The sequence below is a fragment of the Oncorhynchus kisutch genome, linkage group LG17 (assembly GCF_002021735.2).
Source record: "Oncorhynchus kisutch isolate 150728-3 linkage group LG17, Okis_V2, whole genome shotgun sequence".
NCBI lineage: Eukaryota > Metazoa > Chordata > Actinopteri > Salmoniformes > Salmonidae > Oncorhynchus > Oncorhynchus kisutch.
In genome coordinates this window covers 82,203,052-82,226,098 of record NC_034190.2, presented here as the reverse complement: position 1 = coordinate 82,226,098, position 23,047 = coordinate 82,203,052, and the positions used below count along the sequence as shown (strand labels likewise).

Below are 23,047 nucleotides of genomic sequence, written 5' to 3'. Positions count from 1 at the left end.
TACGACGAGGAGGGGATAGAATACGACGAGGAGGGGATAGAATACGACGAGGAGGGGATGGAATACGACGAGGAGGGGATGGAATACGACGAGGAGGGGATGGAATACGACGAGGAGGGGATGGAATACGATGAGGAGGGGATGGAATACGAAATCGGAGGGGATAGAATACGACGAGGAGGGGATGGAATACGACGAGGGGGGGATAGAATACGATGAGGAGCGGATAGAACACGATGAGGAGGGGAGAGAACACGATGAGGAGGGGAGAGAACACGATGAGGAGGGGATAGAACACGATGAGGAGGGGATAGAACACGATGCGGAGGGGATAGAACACGATGAGAAGGGGATAGAACACGATGAGGAGGGGATAGAACACGATGAGGACGGGGATAGAACCCAAATCCAATGAGGGCCCAACTAGCAGCTACACAGCCCTCTCTGACTATCCATCTCAACAGTACCATCTGAAGACAACCACAGTAACCCAGAATAAAGCCACTGTTACAATACGGTCCATTCAACTGTTTTGTGTACATTGAGTCAGGCAAGCTCAATTAAGGCGCAGTTTGAAAGAAAATAAATACTATTTGAACCCAGCTCGGAAGTTAACTTCCTCTCTGGAAGTTTAAAGGTCAAATAATATAATAAAAAGAGTGTCTTACCACTTCGTCTTCTGACCAGCACTTCTCTATGAGTTTGGGAACAGGCTTTTTGACCAGGCGCTGTAGGGCCTTGCCTGCATCGTAACTGCTCTCGTGAAGCTGGGAAGAGGGGGAAGCAGAGCAACACTTTAGCTCAATATTCAGTGTTTGAATTTAAAAAAACAACAACAAATGAATGTATACTTTTTATATAGTAAACATTTATTACAACAGACAGGAAATAAGTCATTGACGTATCTATAAACTACGACAGTGGGGCATATTACAATGAACAAAAATATAAACGCAACTTGTAAAGTTTTGGTCCCATGTTTCATGAGCTGAAATAAAAGAGCCCAGAAATGTTCTATAAGAAAAAGCTGTTTCTCTAAAAATGTTCATGAATTTGTTTACATCCCTCTTAGTGAGCATTTCTCCTTTGCCAAGATAATCCATCCACCTGACAGGTGTGGCATATCAAGAAGCTGATTAAACAGCATGATCATTACACAGGTGGACCTTGTGCTAGGGACAATAAAAACCCACTAAAATGCGCAGTTGTCACACAACGTCACAAATATCAAGTTTTGAGCGAGCATGCAATTGGTATGCTGACTGCAGGAATGTCCACCAAAACTTTTGCCAGAGAAATGAATGTTGATTTGTCTACCATAAGCCGCCTCCAATGTCGTTTTAGAGAATTTGTCCACCGGCCTCACAACCGCAGACCACATGTAACCACGCCAGCCCAGGACCTCCACATCTGGCTTCTTCACCTGCGGGATAGTCTGAGACCAGCTGCCCGGATAGCTGATGAAACTGTTGGTTTGCACAACCAAAGAATTTCTGCACAAACTGTCAGACAGTCTCAGGGAAGCTCATCTGCATGCTCGTCGCTCTCATCAGGGTCTTGACCTGAATGCAGTTCAGCGTCGCAACCGACTTCAGTGGGCGAATGCTCACCTTCGATGGCCACTGGCAACGCTGTAGAAGTGTGCTCCTCACGGATTAATCCCAGTTTCAACTGTACCAGGCAGATGGCAGACAGCTGCCATTGCATCGTGTGGGCGAGAGGTTTGTTGACGTCAACGTTGTGGACAGAGTGCCCCACCATGGTGGCAGTGGGGTTATGGTATGGGGGCAGGCATAAGCTACGGACAACGAACACAACTGCATTTTATCGATGGCAATTTGAATGCACAAAGATATTCTGACAAGATCTTGAGGCCCACTGTTGTGCCATTCATCTGCCGCCATCACCTCATTTTTCAACATGATAATACACTACCCCATGTCGCAAGGATCTGTACAAAATTCCTGGAAGCTGAAAACTTACCAGTTCTTCCATGTTCTACATACTCACCAGACACGTCACCCATTGAGCATGTTTGGAATGCTCTGGATATTAGTGTACGACAGCGCGTTTCAGTTCCTGCCAATATCCAGTTACTTCCCACATTCCACAGGCCACAATCAACAGCCTGATCAACTCTATGTGAAGGAGATGTGAAGGAGATGTGTCGCACTGCATGACGCAAATGGTGGCAACACCAGATACAGACTGGTTTTCTGATCCGTGACCCTACCTTTGTTTTTAAGGTACCAGTGACCAACAGACACATATCTGTATTCCCAGTCATGTGAAATCCATAGATTAGGGCCTAATGTATTTATTTCAATTGACTGATTCCCTTATATGAACTGTAACTCAGTCAAATCTTTGAAATTGTTACGTTGCATTTTTATATTTTAGTTCAGTGTAGATTTGCATGTACAAACAACTTGCATTTTTGATTCCATTTTCTTGATTCGTTAAACGTCTAAGGAGATATCAAGCTCTACTTAAAACAGTCATTACATACAGAGATATTCACTCTCTCTCTCTCTCTCTCTCTCAAAGAAACCACCATGCCACATTGGGAGAGCAAATGGAGTTTAGGGAGGAGACACAGCGACCTGCTAGGTATATTCATTCTCTGGTTTATAGAGTCGGAATATAAATACACTGTTTAGGATGATTTCAGTAGATTTTTTTTGCTCGATTCCTCTGGTCTAGATTCATTTTGAAAGCAAGGGTCAAAGCGCTGATCAAGCATGATACATTGGAAGTGTCAGAGACCTGGTTTCTTCTTTATGACGAAGCAGAGGAAGAGCTATTAACCTGGGTCCCTACTTCTGCCCTATTCGCTCTACTTCTGCCCTATTCGCTCTACTTCTGCCCTATTCGTTCTACTTCTGCCCTATTCGTTCTACTTCTGCCCTATTCGTTCTACTTCTGCCCTATTCGTTCTACTTCTGCCCTATTCGTTCTACTTCTGCCCTATTCGTTCTACTTCTGCCCTATTCGTTCTACTTCTGCCCTATTCGTTCTACATCTCCCCTATTCCTTCTACTTCTGCCCTATTCATTCTACATCTCCCCTATTCGTTCTACTTCTTCCCTATTCGTTCTACTTCTGCCCTATTAGTTCTAGTTCCGCCATATTAGTTCCGCCATATTAGTTCTAGTTCCGCCATATTAGTTCTAGTTCCGCCATATTAGTTCTAGTTCCGCCATATTAGTTCTAGTTCCGCCATATTAGTTCTAGTTCTGCCATATTAGTTCCGCCATATTAGTTCTAGTTCTGCCATATTAGTTCCGCCATATTAGTTCTAGTTCCACCATATTAGTTCTAGTTCCGCCATATTAGTTCTAGTTCTGCCATATTAGTTCCGCCATATTAGTTCTAGTTCCGCCATATTAGTTCTAGTTCCGCCATATTAGTTCCGCCATATTAGTTCTAGTTCTGCCATATTAGTTCTAGTTCCACCATATTAGTTCTAGTTCCACCATATTAGTTCTAGTTCTGCCATATTAGTTCTAGTTCCGCCATATTAGTTCTAGTTCCGCCATATTAGTTCTAGTTCTGCCATATTAGTTCCGCCATATTAGTTCTAGTTCCGCCATATTATTTCCGCCATATTAGTTCTAGTTCCGCCATATTAGTTATATTTCTACCATATTAGGTCGGTTTGACATACTGCCACATTTTCAAAAAATATGTTGCAGTCAGCATGCCAATTTCATGCGCCCTCAAAACTTGAGGAATCTGTGGCATGTTATTGTGTGACAAAACTGCACATTTTTAAGTGGCCTTTTATAGCCCCCAGCACAAGGTGCACATGTGTAATGATCATGCTGTTTAATCAGCTTCTTGATATGCCACAACTGTCAGGTGGATGGATTATCTTGGCAATGGAGAAATGCTCACTAACAGGGATGTAAAACAAATTTGAGATGAATAAGCTTTTTGTGGATATGGACAATGTCTGTGATCTTTTATTTCAGCTCATGAAACCAACACTTTACATGTTGAGTTAATATTTTTTGTTCAGAATAGTTTGCTGAACATGAGACTTTCCCACAGAAACTTAACGTTGGTGAACATGAGAAGGTAACCCGCATCTTTATCAAATGTATTTTTTGATTAGATTCTTGCCAGTGGTGTGCCAGACACAGGCTTGTGTTGTGTCGTCACTTACCGTGTTGAGTGCGTTGAGTGTGGTGTCGTCTCGCGAGGCTGCTAGGCAACCGTCTTCTGTAGAACCGCCGTCACACATCCCAGCGAAGGCCGCCATGCTCCTGGAGAACACAGAGGACGGATATTTTAACAAACTTCTATTCATCAAAAACAAGTTACAGGGAGAAAGAAAAAGTTCAAATCAAATTTTATTTGTCACATACACATGGTTAGCAGATGTTATTGGTCACATACACAGGGTTAGCAGATGTTATTGGTCACATACACAGGGTTAGCAGATGTTATTGGTCACATACACATGGTTAGCAGATGTTAATGGTCACATACACATGGTTAGCAGAAGTTAATGGTCACATACACATGGTTAGCAGATGTTAATGGTCACATACACATGGTTAGCAGATGTTAATGGTCACATACACATGGTTAGCAGATGTTAATGGTCACATACACATGGTTAGCAGATGTTAATGGTCACATACATATGGTTAGCAGATGTTAATGGTCACATACACATGGTTAGCAGATGTTAATGGTCACATACACATGGTTAGCAGATGTTAATGGTCACATACACATGGTTAGCAGATGTTAATGGTCACATACACATGGTTAGCAGATGTTAATGGTCACATACACATGGTTAGCAGATGTTAATGGTCACATACACATGGTTAGCAGATGTTAATGGTCACATACACATGGTTAGCAGATGTTAATGGTCACATACACATGGTTAGCAGATGTTAATGGTCACATACACATGGTTAGCAGATGTTAATGGTCACATACACATGGTTAGCAGATGTTAATGGTCACATACACATGGTTAGCAGATGTTAATGGTCACATACACATGGTTAGCAGATGTTAATGGTCACATACACATGGTTAGCAGATGTTAATGCGAGTGTAGCAACATGCTTGTGCTTCTAGTTCCGACAATGCAGTAATAACCAACGAGTAATCTAGCCTAACAATTCCAAAACTACTACCTTATACACATAAGTGTAAAGGGATAAAGTTAACTACATGTCCAACCTCAAGTCAGCTTAGACTGAGATAAAAATAATAACTAAGATAAATCATCCTTTATGATTTTTATAAAGCAAACGCCTTCCAGTAGATCTATCAGGAGGAGGGTACAGGACCATTCCCTGCTGACATGGAGCAGGTTCATGTCTCCTGAGCTCACCTAGCTGCCCTGAGGTAGGTTGACAGTAGGGAGAGGGTATTGGATTATCTTTCCAGAAAGAGTAGGGTCAGAGGTCGTGTCTCACCTTGCAGCCCTGAGGTACATGAGCAGGTCACAGTCGTTGACCCCTGGCATCCACACCAGCTCCTCATTCTCTGTCACAGCCTGACCCAGGCCCCCCGGGGCCTCGGAGGGGAAGGGCTGCAGCTCGGGAAGCTTGGCCTAATTAGGGAGGAGAGGAGGAGGGGGGAAGGAGGAGAAAGGGATTGAAAGAAGGTGTCAATCATAACACAAGTCGAGCCTGTGAAAACCAGCTTTCAAATCCTTTTCATCTAACAGAGTGGCTTGTCTGAGAAAATGTCACAAATCACTGTGCTTTATACACGTCTAATAGGATAATGTTGGAAAATGTTTATAATTTCATTCCTGTTGTAATTAATGATAGGTCATATTTGAAAGAAATCTGTAAACACTTGGACAGCTACTTGGAAAATACAGGTAAGATGACTTACTTGGTGACTCGGCCCCACTCTGATCTCTCCTTGTGTGCTGTTTAGTCGCCTGGTAGAGAGAGTTAAGTTGTTAAGATCACAACCAGGACCATTCATAGTAAAAAAAAGGTGCTACAGGACTAGCTCAGTGCAACCTGAGAAACAGGTTCAATTAACTGACGAGGTTCTCTCCTCTCAATGTCTGGCTGGAGCAAAATTACGCAGACACTGAAAACCTGCAGAATCAAGGAGTGAGACATCTTGTCTTTTATTATAGGACAGGTAAAAAAACAATCATGTCAATACCTCAGAAACCAAGAGATTCTGGGGGAATATTTACTTGTCAAAATCAATAGATGTGCCGTGCAGAAATTGAGTCGCTATTTCCTGGTTGCTAAAATTCGCAGTTTATGTGACAAAAACATGCAGTCATAAGTGTAGAGAATCATTGTATCTAAAACTGCTGTGAAGTCAATTTTCCACCAAAAACATTGTATTTTCAGCTGTTTAAAGCTGGTGTACAAAACAGAATGCAAATGACACAAAAATTTAACTTCAGAACAGGAAGCATATAAATAAGAGCACCTAGAACTGATCTACTGCTTCTTCGGCTTGCTTTCAACAGGAATGACAGCTCTATAACTCACATTTCTAGGTTACATATTGTAGCTTCACAGGCATATTGCAGATTTTGTTGCATTATATAATTCAAGATTTAGATGTATTTTTTTCTATGGAAGAGATGCTTCTGTGCACAGAGAGAACATGTTCTCTTCTAGGATATTTTTGGCAATAAAATGATGTGAGAAACACCTCCAATGCTGATATTGTAGATGCATTCAGCAACAAACAAAACAGCACCCGACTTATAGGACTGGGAGATGCACAGTATTACAGAGAAATAGAGTCTTGCTTGATAAATGGCTGTACGAATGCTGGAAACCATAGCAACAACTGCCTAGCAATTTAATAATAATAATAATAATAATAATAATAATAATAATAATGTGTTCCTCCTAGCCATCTCCCTCCAGCTGCAGTGGGTTAAAGAAAATGACAAGATGCTCCCTTTTCAAAAAACCCCTTCCTCTCCTTTCCCTTCCGTTGCCAAGGCAACGGCACTTAGATTTTCCATACTGTATAGTCCCTAGCTCGGATAGCTGCTGCGGGGCTGAGGCGGGCCAGAAACTGTCAAGAGTGATTTGCGAAGCAGAAAGACGCACTCTCTCGCTCTCCATCATTTGAGCTGGCTGTTTGGGCTAGGGCTGGCTGGACTGGGGTTGGGTTGAAACCTGACACTGCTAGGACCCTGTGGAAGCTTTAAATGTCCTCCAAACCACAAACCTGGCCCTCACTCTGACATGTTCATGTTGTTTCACCCCCCTCACTTTCCCTCACACCCCCTCAATCCCCCCTTTCCGCCCCTTAACTAAGACTTGTCAACCTTTTCTCTCCTCCTCCAAAGTCTTCACCTTCTCCACCAAGCCTTATCCATCCTTCCCCCTGGCCTCCAACATCCCTTGTCTGCTCTACTCTCCCTCTGACAGAGACCAGAGAGTTGTCAGAGAGAAAGAGAGAGTCAAATTTGCCAAAACAGATATGGTACACTGGACTCCCTGACGAGAACAGGCCAACATTATGAGCAACACGTTTAAAACAAGTAGAGCAGAGGTTGCTAACTCCTGCAATGAGTGCAGGCTTTTGTTCCATCCCAGTAGCAACGTGATCCTGGAGAGCTGTAGTGTGTCAGTGCATGTTTTTGGTTCAGCCCAGCATCAACACACTTGATTCAACTATTTTTTTTAACATAATTTAAGCAATAAGGCCCGAGGGAGTGTGGTATATGGCCTATATACCACGGCTGAGGGATGTGTCCAGGCACTCTGCGTTGTGTCGTGCCTAAGAACAGCCCTTAGCCGTGGTATATTGGTAATATACACCCCCCCCCCCCCCCGGGCCTTATTGCTTACATTATGTAAAAATAAGGACCCAAGAATAATGACTCAAATACTATTTTATAACTGTGCATTCTCCCGCGTTGGATACAGTCGCTGTCCGCAGTTCTGAAACATAATCTTCGGTGCGCTATAGAATTGACACCTTTACCTATGTTGCCATGTGCATCATAGGAACGTTAACCAGCATATTGGGATTGAGAACAACGAGACGGAGGCAGCAGCATCAGAGACAAGGAAACAGACCTTTGCCTTAAGCATAATCATCTAAGAAAATTGAGGAGAGAGGAAAACCCCAACTTAGTTAGGTCGATAATTAATAGCCTAACTGTTAAATGTGTCAGGCTTTTTAAAATTGTCCATATATAGCTACATAAATTAGACAGATCTGGCTTCTGTTGCCTGCTTGAGGGTTTTTGATTCCATGAGCACCAGGTCTCATGCAACTGCAAAATGGAGGATAAAGCAATTTCATAGATTCAGCTTGTTTTTAAATATTAGCTGCAATAAATGATTTACAAATGTTTTTTATTTTATTTTTTAGAACAGACTGGTATTAATTTAGTGTTATTTACACCTTTCTAAAGAGAGAAATTATATTGTAATCTAACAGCACCTATATGCCAGACACGGCTCTCGCTCCTAAACATTCCTTTATCTTCTTATTGTTATTATTTGTTATTATTATTTTTCCTTTATTTAACCAGGCAAGTCAGTTAAGAACAAATTCTTATTTTCAATGACGGCCTAGGAACAGTGGGGTTAACTGCCTGTTCAGGGGCAGTACGACAGATTTGTAACTTGTCAGCTCAGGGATTCGATCTTGCAACCTTTCGGTTTCTAGACCAACGCCCTAACCACTAGGCTACCTGCCATCCCCAGTTATTCATTATGATCCTCATTATAATAAATCAGTGATGTCATTATCATTAGTGGTCTTAGTGTAGCAGCCTGGTATAACCACCATGGAGCTGTAGGCCTCAGAGCACATCCTGTTCAGTCTTAATACTGTAACTTACTTAAGACTATATTTCAATATATAGGCTACTGTATCAATCAATCAATCATTCGTTCGTTCATGCGATCACACAGCATACGAGACATTCATGAATTGAAATGCAAATCAAGCAATTTCGTAAAAAAAATATATATATATTAAAAAGGGAGCTTTGAATAATTATTCTTAACAATAAATAAAACCAACGTATGCAACTGTTGTAAATATTATAATCTTGTTAGAACAAACTCTCAGGTACAGTTAGTTATTTGGTGTTGCTTACACACGTCCCACCAAATGGTCAGGAAAAAAAGATTGTCATCTGACAGCAGCTGTTTGGCTCGCGCAATTACTCAGCTCGTGCAATTACTCAGCTCCCGCAATTACTCAGCTCGCGCAATTACTCAGCTCGCGCAATTACTCAGCTCGCGCAATTACTCAGCTCACACAATTACTCATTACAATTACTCAGCTCACACAATTACAATCACAATCACAATTACAATCACACAATTACTCACAATTACAATCACACAATTACACACAATTACTCAGCTCACAATTACTCAGCTCACACAATACTCAGCTCACACAATTACTCAGCTCACACAATTACTCAGCTCACACAATTACTCAGCTCACACAATTACTCAGCTCACACAATTACTCAGCTCACACAACACTTTTTTAAATCTCCTGTAGTTTCCACAACTACTTTTAAAATGGTTTTTTTTTTAAGCGTGATGACGTGTGACTCAATGTCTTTGTTTTTACACAGTGTGACCGCCGGGGCTCTTTCTTGAGTCATGTGTGTGTCTTAATTATTTAAATCAAACAGTGTGCTTTAAAAGCATCCGAAAAGCTCAGTGCATATGTAGTTGATTTTATTCAAACACATAGGGGTGTGTCTGTCTATATTATGGAAAAAATAAGTAAACATTTCGACCAATCGTTAGTTTTTTTGTTGTTGTCAGGGGGACAGTCCTAGGTTATTCAAATGACAGGCTATTCACTGCAGTTTACAGCTTAGACCAGAGTTTGGTACTGTCTTGAAAACAATAACATTCTTCATTACATTGTGTTGTAGCCTGGGCAGGATATATTCCTTGTCCATGTAAAGTCTGAAACAATAGGGTATCTTTTTGAGCTGGTACCCAGGGAATGGGAGGGAGAGCACTCAGCGCAGCCTTAGGAAAACAGTGTAGGATCCCATGATTTCGTTATCCGATCAACTTTTATCCTCACATTGAGCTTATGAATTATGGGCTAATAGGCTGTAGGCTACATCCTCAAGCGTGTCTGTCTTTGTTCTGTTGCGTAACAACACACCTGGCGTCTCTGTTGCCACGGCGATTCCTTTTAAATCTGGTGGAGTCACAGGAAAAGACAAACTACGAAAGCTTGTTGGACACTTATTTTGACCTATTTCTTTAGCCTTCTAATAGCCAAGTCAAATAACAGGAGGGATGTTGGAAAGGAGAAGCCCATATTTTCCCCAATAGGCCAAATCTCAACCCTGAGTTACCATCCTGACAAAATAGACCTACACCATATGACTGGGGGTGCTAATGTACCTTTCTGGATGTGTTAAACTGTCGGAAATAGACCCAAACTAATCCAAATGGATGTTGCATAATCAGGCCTAGACTGTTGGCCCGATGCAGTCATTTCATCATGAAAACAAAAACAGGAAGTTTGAGCGGTTATTCAAATTAGCCTACTATTCACTGCAGTTTACTACCATTTGTCATTGCACTGTGGTAGAATAACGGTAGAATAATGGTAGAATAATGGTATTGTCTATAAACGTAGGCCGAATCAATAGAGGAGCTTTGCGTGCCCGGAGACCACAGATCTTTTTCCCCCCTTGCACTTTGACAAGTTAATATTTAGCATATAGCCCTTATATTTAGCTAATGAATAGCCTAATATCTAGCTAATATTTAGCATATAGCTATTATATTTAGCTAATGAATAGCCTAATATCTAGCTAATATTTAGCATACAGCCATTATATTTAGCTAATGAATAGCCTAATATCTAGCTAATATTTAGCATATAGCCATTATATTTAGCTAATGAATAGCCTAATATCTAGCTAATATTTAGCATATAGCCATTATATTTAGCTAATGAATAGCCTAATATCTAGCTAATATTTAGCATATAGCCCTTATATTTAGCTAATGAATAGCCTAATATCTAGCTAATATTTAGCATATAGCCCTTATATTTAGCTAATGAATAGCCTAATATTTAGCTAATGAATAGCCTAAGATCTAGCTAATATTTAGCATATAGCCCTTATATTTAGCTAATGAATAGCCTAATATCTAGCTAATATTTAGCATATAGCCATTATATTTAGCTAATGAAGAGCCTAATATCTAGCTAATATTTAGCATATAGCCATTATATTTAGCTAATGAATAGCCTAATATCTAGCTAATATTTAGCATATAGCCATTATATTTAGCTAATGAATAGCCTAATATCTAGCTAATATTTAGCATATAGCCCTTATATTTAGCTAATGAATAGCCTAATATCTAGCTAATATTTAGCATATAGCCCTTATATTTAGCTAATGAATAGCCTAATATTTAGCTAATGAATAGCCTAATATCTAGCTAATATTTAGCATATAGCCCTTATATTTAGCTAATGAATAGCCTAATATCTAGCTAATATTTAGCATCTTACTCTGGCTACACATCACTAGCCTCGCTCTTCCAGCTGTTCCCGTGTTCAACAGCCTATAACACGGGCAGGCAACACTGGTACTTTTTTTTTCCATTTAACCGACTACACCACTTAGCTAAGAATGTGAATAATCAAGTCAATAAACGTTGGGTAGTTAGATAACCGATAGTTAATATACTGCCTGGCAAGTTCGAGTAGCCAATTAACATTAGGTAACTAGCTAACACACCGGTACATAATGCTATGCGGTTCGTAAGGATAGCGTAGCTAACAAATTGTCCGCCAACATAACGTGTAAACTTGTTTGAAATGTCATTACTTTATTACATTGTTCAATATCTTAACATTTGTCATAATTAGTTAAAGCAATTCATTTGTATGTGCTCTCGTCGGACTTGGGCTGAATATTTTCCGCCATTTTCTTCAAATCTGAAAATGTTGTGAAGAATTTTCTGAAGAATTGCATTATGGGCCATAAAAGTACAGAAAAAGTGTCCATAATGTGTAATTAGTGAAGACTTACAGAAAACGTTTGACCTCTGTCATTGCCAACAAAGGGTAAATAACAAAGTATTGAGATAAACTTTTGTTATTGACCAAATACTTATTTTCCACCATAACTTGCAAATAAATTCATAAAAAATGCTACAATGTGATTTTCTGGATTTTTTTCTCTCATTTTGTCCGTCATAGTTGAAGTGTACCTTCATGATGAAAATTACAGGCCTCTCATCTTTTTAAGTGGGAGAACTTGCAATTGGTGGCTGACTAAATACTTTTTTGCCCCACTGTAAGTAGTATTTGCAGTTGTCACTATGACAATGAACACACCCTGAAATAAATAAATGGTCTGAACCAGTATCTGTGTGTCTTATTGACCTCATGAATGGTCTGAACCAGTTTCTGTGTGTTTTATTGACCTCATGAATGGTCTGAACCAGTATCTGTGTGTTTTATTGACTTCTTGAATGGTCTGAACCAGTATCTGTGTGTTAGGGACCTCGTGAACGGTCTGAACCAGTATCTGTGTGTTAGAGACCTCGTGAATGGTCTGAACCAGTATCTGTGTGTTAGAGACCTCGTGAATGGTCTGAACCAGTATCTGTGTGTTAGAGACCTCGTGAACGGTCTGAACCAGTATCTGTGTGTTAGGGACCTCATGAACGGTCTGAACCAGTATCTGTGTGTTAGGGACCTCGTGAACGGTCTGAACCAGTATCTGTGTGTTAGGGATCTCGTGAATGGTCTGAACCAGTATCTGTGTGTTAGGGACCTCGTGAATGGTCTGAACCAGTATATGTGTGTTAGGGACCTCGTGAATGGTCTGAACCAGTATCTGTGTGTTAGGGACCTCGTGAATGGTCTGAACCAGTATATGTGTGTTAGGGACCTCGTGAATGGTCTGAACCAGTATCTGTGTGTTAGGGACCTCGTGAACGGTCTGAACCAGTATCTGTGTGTTAGGGACCTCGTGAATGGTCTGAACCAGTATATGTGTGTTAGGGACCTCGTGAATGGTCTGAACCAGTATCTGTGTGTTAGGGACCTCGTGAACGGTCTGAACCAGTATATGTGTGTTAGGGACCTCGTGAATGGTCTGAACCAGTATCTGTGTGTTAGGGACCTTGTGAATGGTCTGAACCAGTATCTGTGTGTTAGGGACCTCGTGAACGGTCTGAACCAGTATCTGTGTGTTAGGGACCTCATGAACGGTCTGAACCAGTATCTGTGTGTTAGGGACCTCGTGAACGGTCTGAACCAGTATATGTGTGTTAGGGACCTCATGAACGGTCTGAACCAGTATCTGTGTGTTAGGGACCTCATGAACGGTCTGAACCAGTATCTGTGTGTTAGGGACCTCATGAACGGTCTGAACCAGTATCTGTGTGTTAGGGACCTCATGAACGGTCTGAACCAGTATCTGTGTGTTAGGGACCTCATGAACGGTCTGAACCAGTATCTGTGTGTTAGGGACCTCGTGAACGGTCTGAACCAGTATCTGTGTGTTAGGGACCTCATGAACGGCCTGAACCAGTATCTGTGTGTTAGGGATCTCGTGAATGGTTTTGTGTTACCACCTTATTAACAGGCAGTGTGCGGTAGGATGCGTTAATCAGTTGATTGACAGGTGTAGGACTGTGGAAAACTTTCCTCTAGTGTGGATGCTCACCAACGCTGTGTAGTTATGTAGTCTATAGTTTAGCATTACACTTATTGGTTTGGTGGATGGCCCATAACTCTGACAACTAACGTTATTATCACATCAGAACTAGCCTACTAGTAGGTCTAGCTAACTTATTATAACAACAGAACTAGCCTACTAGTAGGTTCAAGGTAATATTAGTATCACAACAGAACTAGACTACTAGAAGGTTCAAGGTAACATTAGTATCACAACAGAACTACCCTACTAGTAGGTCTAGCTAACATTATTATCACAACAGAACTACCCTACTAGTAGGTCTAGCTAACGTTATTATCACAGCAGAACTACCCTACTAGTAGGTCTAGCTAACATTATTATCACAGCAGAACTACCCTACTAGTAGGTCTAGCTAACATTATTATCACAGCAGAACTACCCTACTAGTAGGTCTAGCTAACATTATTATCACAGCAGAACTACCCTACTAGTAGGTCTAGCTAACATTATTATCACAGCAGAACTACCCTACTAGTAGGTCTAGCTAACATTATTATCACAGCAGAACTACCCTACTAGTAGGTCTAGCTAACATTAGCAAAATTTAATTAAATAACAATTACACTTACTTGACTTTAATATTCTAGAAATTGACTCCTTCAAATAATTGACTCTGGAAAGTTTGCCACCAGCGCACTGCAGTAGGGAAGTAAAGCGGAAGTCGAATCCACCACTCCCGTTGTTTGTCTGTGCCCATTGAAAATGAGGTGGATACCATGGCATTGTTGAATACTCTTTTCTGATTGGCTTGAAAGGCATTCTAGAGTGTGCATTATTTCCCTAAAGAAAAACAGTCAAACAACACTGTAGAATTCAATGGCTATAGTTCATTCCTACAGTCTATGTTTGAGCTGCTTTTGAATGCAAAATGTCAAATTGAAAACATTATTGGCATTCGATTTTCATAATAGCAAGCAAGGACTGATGGTTTGGTTTAGCTAAACTAGCAAGTAAGTTTGGTTACCAAGGCAACTACTGTAACTAGCTAGTAAACTTGCTAGCAACTTCAGTGGATGTTGAACCCATTTGTAGTGGTAAATGTGTTATAGTATATCAGTGGTATAAATGGGATAATAAACTCAGGGGGGGTCTATGCGTTCTCTGGAAAATAATGCAACGCCGTGCAACACACCTTCCATGTGGTCCTTTATTATTTCCCATAGAACTTACAGCCCCTCGTCGACTATCCCTTCCATGTGGTTTTAACAATCATTTTAAGAAGTCAACCAGACCATACAATATAATTACACACCGACAATGTTATATTAGAGGTGTGTAAACAGAATGAAGGTGTGTAAACCTTTAAAAAAAAAATTAGCATTGGTTTAAGACCAGGGAAAAATACAATTAAGTGAGATGTACAGGTGAGGGACCAGATCACCCACACTGGGTTACTGGGCAGTCTGACAGGACAGTCTGGCAGGTGAGGGACCAAATCCCGCACACTGGGTTACTGGGCAGTCTGACAGGACAGTCTGGCAGGTGAGGGACCATATCCCCCACACTAGGTTACTGGGCAGTCTGGCAGGAGAGTCTGGCAGGTGAGGGACCAAATCCCCCACACTGGGTTACTGGGCAGTCTGACAGGACAGTCTGGCAGGTGAGGGACCAAATGCCCCACACTGGGTTACTGGGCAGTCTGACAGGACAGTCTGGCAGGTGAGGGACCAAATCCCCCACACTGGGTTACTGGGCAGTCTGGCAGGTGAGGGACCAAATCCCCCACACTGGGTTACTGGGCAGTCTGGCAGGTGAGGGACCAAATCCCCCACACTGGGTTACTGGGCAGTCTGGCAGGTGAGGGACCAAATCCCCCACACTGGGTTACTGGGCAGTCTGGCAGGTGAGGGACCAAATCCCCCACACTGGGTTACTGGGCAGTCTGGCAGTTGAGGGACCAAATCCCCCACACTGGGTTACTGGGCAGTCTGGCAGGTGAGGGACCAAATCCCCCACACTGGGTTACTGGGCAGTCTGACAGGTCATAGTAAGGAAGACAGGTGAGGGACCAAATCCCCCACACTGGGTTACTGGGCAGTCTGGCAGGTGAGGGACCAAATCCCCCACACTGGGTTACTGGGCAGTCTGGCAGTTGAGGGACCAAATCCCCCACACTGGGTTACTGGGCAGTCTGGCAGGTGAGGGACCAAATCCCCCACACTGGGTTACTGGGCAGTCTGACAGGTCATAGTAAGGAAGACAGGTGAGGGACCAAATCCCCCACACTGGGTTACTGGGCAGTCTGACAGGTCATAGTAAGGAAGACAGGTGAGGGACCAAATCCCCCACACTGGGTTACTGGGCAGTCTGACAGGTCATAGTAAGGAAGACAGGTGAGGGACCAAATCCCCCACACTGGGTTACTGGGCAGTCTGACAGGTCATAGTAAGGAAGACAGGTGAGGGACCAAATCCCCCACACTGGGTTACTGGGCAGTCTGGCAGTTGAGGGACCAAATCCCCCACACTGGGTTACTGGGCAGTCTGACAGGTCATAGTAAGGAAGACAGGTGAGGGACCAAATCCCCCACACTGGGTTACTGGGCAGTCTGACAGGTCATAGTAAGGAAGACAGGTGAGGGACCAATGAATCATAATGACTTTGTTTTGAGACAATATATGTTTAGTTGAATTCTATAAATGTTATATTTGGAGAATGTAGGAATCAATGAGTTGAAAAGTGTACACTTTAAATGATCCCATTTATTTATCAATCCATTTATTAAAAATATGTAAGGGATTGGGGTACATTTCCTTATGCATGTCATGAGTAATATTCTAGGAAAGTAATCTGATATTTTAAATGGTATCATATTATACCTAACCCTGAATATGCATAAATATTAAATGTAGCTCTCCAACAGCCTTGAAACATGGGTTCAAATCTGTGTATATTATATATTGTAAGAATTTATATGCCTAGTTAAATAAGGGCTACATAAAAATAAAAAGTCCTGTAACAGGAATTACGATCAACATATTTCACGTAGTCTAAAATAGAAAGTGACAAAAATAAAGACCAAGCAGGTCACTTTGTATTCCTGTATGCTTTCTGAACCAAAACATGACCAGTCTGATCCAGCATGGTGTAACTTTACACTGCAACAACAGTAATCAAGACAAACCCCGCCCCTTTCCATCAATCCCGTCCAATCGTCGCACGACTGTAAACGCTGTCATAATATTACAAAAATGGTCAACTTTTCTAATCAACCACATTCAGTCTCCTTTAGTACCTACAGCGCTCTTTCTTTGACATGATTGTATTTTTCAGCCAGCGAGAGAGTGCACAAAGATCTCAGGGCTGCCATGTCGGCTCGATTGTAAATACGAGCATAGAGAGAGAGAGAGAGAGAGAGAGAGAGTAGGGTACTGCAAAATGGAGTCCGCACAAGCCTTGCTTCTGTTCTTATATCTCCTATGACAACAAAAATAAGGGAGGAAAAAGTTAGCTTGCTCATATGGGTTACAAAGGGTAGTGCTTCTCCGTTATGTACCGTTACTTGTACCGAATTGTTACAACATAGCACGTTCGGCTCGCGATTTACCTTCACGCAAGGTAAGATTGGCAGGGATATGCACCGTGCACGGAGAGTAACCGCTAAATTAAACTATGATTCAGATATGCATATTCTTACGATAGCTGTGACAAATGACACTCGGTGTATAGTGAAATTCATTCTGAGTAGTAGCAGCGAGTAGCTACTAACGTTACTCAAGACCGTCTCAGAAAACTACTCACGGAATTAAACGGTAACATGTGAATATATTTATCAACCTACCTCCGCGGGGCGAACAAGTCGTCCATGTCTGACACCGATCTCTAAGGGTCGGGACGTTGACAGTTTTGTCTAGAACTGTAGTAGTGGTCGTTTGTGAAATCAACTCACTGTGTTCCTTCCCACCTATTGCTAGGTGCTCAAAATGGAGGACCAAGCAGAGCGCTTGGTTCGAGTCTCCGACAATGTTTCCACTGAGCTTGTGCTGTGACCTCAGCCTCGCTCCCGTTTCTACCACACACACACACACACACACACACAACGGAGCATGTGTTAAGACCTCACACACAAGCGTGCAGACACAGGATACGGAATCAAGAACCCCTCTCTAATGTATGTCTGGTCTATAATAAACAAGGCCATTGGAATGTAACTACAAGCTGCAGACAACAGACACAACGCTCAGCATACCAAACAAGCAACGCTGGGGAGGAGAGGGAGGGGCAGGGTAGACTGGGGCCCTGGCTCGGAACTAGGGGGTTCCAGACTAACAACAGCAGCGGTAGGAAATAGGGAGGCAACACAGCAACTCATGTGGATTTTCTAGCTACCAGCAACTCAGTTGCTACATTGTATCGCCTGATTCCCAACACAAAAAGGAGCACACAGGCAATAAAGTGCAAACTACACTACAGTGTGGATACATTGTAGCTAAAGTATAGGTACATACTGTATATTGTTACATAGGTAGTGTGGATACATTGTTACCCTGAAACTAGAGTATAGGTACATACTGTATATTGTTACATAGATAGTGTGGATACATTGTAGCTAAAGTATAGGTACATACTGTATATTGTTACATAGATAGTGTGGATACATTGTAGCTAAAGTATAGGTACATACTGTATATTGTTACATAGATAGTGTGGATACATTGTAGCTAAAGTATAGGTACATACTGTATATTGTTACTGTGTAGCTAAAGTATGGGTACATACTGTATATTGTTACCGTGTAGCTAAAGTATGGGTACATACTGTATATTGTTACCCTGAAACTAAAGTATGGGTACATACTGTATATTGTTACATAGATAGTATGGTTACATTGTTACCCTGTAGCTAAAGTATGGGTACATAATGTATATTGTTACATAGATAGTGTGGATACATTGTAGCTAAAGTATGGGTACATACTGTATATTTTTACATAGATAGTGTGGATACATTGTTACCCTGTAGCTAAAGTATGGGTACATAATGTATATTGTTACTTTATATATTTATTATTTAACTAGGCAAGTCAGTTAAAATAACAAATTCTTATCTACAATGACGGCCTACCCCGGCCAAACCCGGGTGATGTGTACGCGCGCGTGTGTGTGTGTGTGGTTACAGTGCATGACACAGACCTTATGGGCTAAAGCAAATGTCAGTATGTTAGTAATCTGTAGGCTATGTAAAGATTTCAATCCTGACACCAACACCTGAGCCTTTTAGGGATTAAGCCTAGTGGTTAGAGGCAGGTAGTCTAGTGGGTAGATGAGGCAGGTAGCCTAGTGGTTAGAGAAGGTAGCCTAGTGGTTAGAGAAGGTAGACTAGTGGTTAGATGAGGCAGGTAGCCTAGTGGTTAGAGCAGGTAGTCTAGTGGTTAGATGATGCAGGTAGCCTAGTGGTTAGAAGCAGGTAGCCTAGTGGTTAGAAGCAGGTAGCCTAGTGGTTAGAAGCAGGTAGCCTAGTGGTTAGAAGCAGGTAGCCTAGTGGTTAGAAGCAGGTAGCCTAGTGGTTAGAGCCAGGTAGCCTAGTGGTTAGAGCCAGGTAGCCTAGTGGTTAGAGCCAGGTAGCCTAGTGGTTAGAGCCAGGTAGCCTAGTGGTTAGAGCCAGGTAGCCTAGTGGTTAGAGCCAGGTAGCCTAGTGGTTAGAGCCAGGTAGCCTAGTGGTTAGAGCAGGTAGTCTAGTTGTTAGAGCATTGGGCCAGTAACCAAAAGGTTGCTGGATAGAATCCCCCGAGCTGACAAGGTAAAATCTGTTGTTCTGCCCCTGAACAAGGCAGTTAACTCCACTGTTCCCCGGCAGGCCGTCATTGTAAATAATAATTTGTTAACCGACTTGTCTAGTTACATAAAAGGTTAAATATTATATTTTTTTTATTCAATTAAGCAACATGAACCATTCATAACTCCTTTTGAGATGTAGGCCAAAGCATTTCCAGGAAGAGTTCGTTCTGAGTAAAATGTTACATTTGATCACAGGTTGTGTTATTTATAACATGAAAAGGGGCAGGTTGTATTGAGAATATTTCCAGAATATTACAATGTTATTACCATAACATTTGTCACACAGCTATTGGTCCCTGCAGTTAACTATATGGAAATGTCTTCAAAAAGTTAGGTTCATTTAACGCACATCATTATCATGTTAAATGGGAATATAGTAACATTCACCATTTAATAAAAGGGTATCTTATAATGTATCAATAATATACTAAATCTACCTCTGATGATTTAAAATGTACGTATTTAAATCCTTGACTAATAATGTCCTGTGTTATGTCATGTTTCATGTGGACCCCAGGAAGAGTAGCTGATGTTATTGCAGTGGCTAATGGGGAATCCTAATTAAATACCAGCCATAAAAACACACATTGTGTTTACAGAATGAAGACTATTTTGCATTCAGCGTGTTTAGCTGTAATCAGTGCCTGTGCACACACACCAAGTGTTTAAGCTTCTATATCAGGGTTCTCAAATTGCGGCACGCGGTCTGAATATGACCCAAGGGGTGGTTTTATTTTGCCCCCAAACACCCCCCAAGTTTTCGGAGCAAAAAATAAATAAATATATTTCTTGAGAATTTTCATTGTCGGACGTAAAACAGTGTGAAAACACCAGGAAATCAGTTCCTAGTGATTTAAATTCTGTTAAAACTTGTTTCCCAACTATTCCCAGTCATAATAAATGTAAACAAGGTTTGAAATGGTTTTATGTTTTACTAAAATATTATATCTGTTTGGGCATCTAGTAGTGAATTTGTAGTCCACAAATGATTTGTTAATTATGTTCTGGCCCCCTGACCATCAGCTGAAGAAGATAATCTTCCCGAGTCAGAATCGAGTTGATGATCCCTGACCTATGACCTTATGTGGTGATTTTAAGCATTTTTTTCCTTCATATATTGAACCCTTATTTTAACCGTTTGACAGTAGGGCTGGCAGTTAATCAGTTCACTTTTAAAAATATTTTTAACAGTTTTCCCCTCGGCACACAGACCCCTCCCAGAAAGTGCTAGGAAAATTACTGCTTGAGAAATGGTTTTTTCTCTCAAAAAAGGTACATAACTTTTACCCAGAAATGATATTGATATAAAAACAGCTACAGGGGGCCTTAAACTCTTAGCAGATACTGTAGTATAAAGTGACTTGCAGAATGTGATCCCTGAGGGAGCTGAACTCACAACCGTGGCATTACTAGTCACATTCATACCAACTCACTTCTTAACTGGTCTCTGGGCTGGATCAGAACCAATAGTCAGAGACAACGTAACTGGTCTCTGGGTTGGATCAGAACCAATAGTCAGAGACAGTTTTAACTGGTCTCTGGGTTGGATCAGAACCAATAGTCAGAGACAGTCTTAACTGGTCTCTGGGTTGGATCAGAACCAATAGTCAGAGACAGTCTTAACTGGTCTCTGGGTTGGATCAGAACCAATAGTCAGAGACAGTCTTAACTGGTCTCTTGGTTGGATCAGAACCAATAGTCAGAGACAGTCTTAACTGGTATCTGGGTTGTATCAGAACCAATAGTCAGAGACAGTCTTACCTGGTCTCTGGGTTGGATCAGAACCAATAGTCAGAGACAGTCTTACCTGGTCTCTGGGTTGTATCAGAACCAATAGTCAGAGACAGTCTTACCTGGTCTCTGGGTTGGATCAGAACCAATAGTCAGAGACAGTCTTACCTGGTCTCTGGGTTGTATCCCAGGATGTAGAAAAAGGAGTCGATGCGAGCTTTGAACTCCCTGGCAGCAAAGATGTCGGAGAAATGGGCAATGTTACACTTTCCCCTGAAACACAAGACACAAAAGCAAAGGACATTTGTTTTACTGGTCAACGCACAAGCACTGTAAACACACTATATATACACACAAACGTATGTGGATACCCTGTCAAATGAGTGATTTGGCTATTTCAGTCACACCCGTTGCTGACAGGTGTATACAAATTGAGCACACAACCATGCAATCTCCATAGACAAACAATGGTAGTAGAATGGCCTTACTGAAGAGCTCAGTGACTCAACATGGCAACATCATAGGATGCCACCTTTCCAAAAAAAAATATAATTTCCGCACTGCTAGAGTTGCCCCTGTCAACTGTAAATGTTGTTATTGTGAAGTGGAAACGTCTAGGAGCAACATCGGCTCAGCCGTGAAGTGGTAGGCCACACAAGCTCACAGAATGGGACCGGGGACTGAAGTGTGTAGCGCGTCTGTCCTCGGTTGCAACACTCACTACCGAGTTCCAAACTGCCTCTGGAAGCAACGTCAGCACAAGAACTGTTCGCCAGGAGCTTCATGAAATAGGTTTCCATGGTAGAGCAGCCGCGTACAAGCCTAATATCACCATGCTCAATGCCAAGCGTTGGCTGGACTATAAACACATACAGTGCCTTGCGAAAGTATTCGGCCCCCTTGAACTTTGCGACCTTTTGCCACATTTCAGGCTTCAAACATAAAGATATAAAACTGTATTTTTTTGTGAAGAATCAACAACAAGTGGGACACAATCATGAAGTGGAACGACATTTATTGGATATTTCAAACTTTTTTAACAAATCAAAAACTGAAAAATTGGGCGTGCAAAATTATTCAGCCCCTTTACTTTCAGTGCAGCAAACTCTCTCCAGAAGTTCAGTGAGGATCTCTGAATGATACAATATTGACCTAAATGACTAATGATGATAAATACAATCCACCTGTGTGTAATCAAGTCTCCGTATAAATGCACCTGCACTGTGATAGTCTGAGGTCCGTTAAAAGCGCAGAGAGCATCATGAAGAACAAGGAACACACCAGGCAGGTCCGAGATACTGTTGTGAAGAACTCCAATTTGCATACCGCCCCAACAGATCCACAGATGATGCAATCTCTATTGCACTCCACACTGCCCTTTCCAACCTGGACAAAAGGAACACCTATGTGAGAATGCTGTTCATTGACTACAGCTCAGCGTTCAACAACATAGTGCCCTCAAAGCTCATCACTAAGCTAAGGACCCTGGGACTAAACACCTCCTTCTGCAACTGGATCCTAGACCTCCTGACGGGCCGACCCCAGGTGGTAAGGGTAGGTAACATCTGCCATGCTGATCCTCAAAACGGGGTTCCCTCAGGGGTGCGTGCTCAGTCCCCTCCTGTACTCCCTGTTCACCCACGACTGCATGGCCAGGCACGACTCCAACACCATCATTAAGTTTCCAGACGACACAACAGTGTGGTGTTGATGTGAGCCATGACAAGCCTTTCAAAGCACTTCATGGCTACAGACGTGAGTGCTACGGGTCGGTAGTCATTTAGGCAGGTTACCTTGGTGTTCTTGAGCACAGGGACTATGGTGGTCT

At 41.9% G+C, this 23,047-nt stretch overlaps 1 protein-coding gene across 1 annotated transcript in view; it reads right to left on the bottom strand.

The window, feature by feature from the left end:
* LOC109880770 (arginine-glutamic acid dipeptide repeats protein-like) overlaps positions 1 to 17,907 on the bottom strand; it is a 53,558-nt gene extending 35,651 nt beyond the window's left edge. Inside the window, exons 1-5 of the mRNA XM_031794799.1 lie at positions 17,493 to 17,907; positions 5,875 to 5,923; positions 5,448 to 5,584; positions 4,169 to 4,268; positions 669 to 767 (exon numbers count right to left, since the gene is read on the bottom strand). Of these exons, the coding sequence (XP_031650659.1) occupies positions 669 to 767; positions 4,169 to 4,268; positions 5,448 to 5,584; positions 5,875 to 5,923; positions 17,493 to 17,518 (411 nt within the window). The 5' untranslated portion in view covers positions 17,519 to 17,907. The remainder of the gene's footprint in view (positions 1 to 668; positions 768 to 4,168; positions 4,269 to 5,447; positions 5,585 to 5,874; positions 5,924 to 17,492) is intronic.
* Positions 17,908 to 23,047: the final 5,140 nt, after the last annotated feature.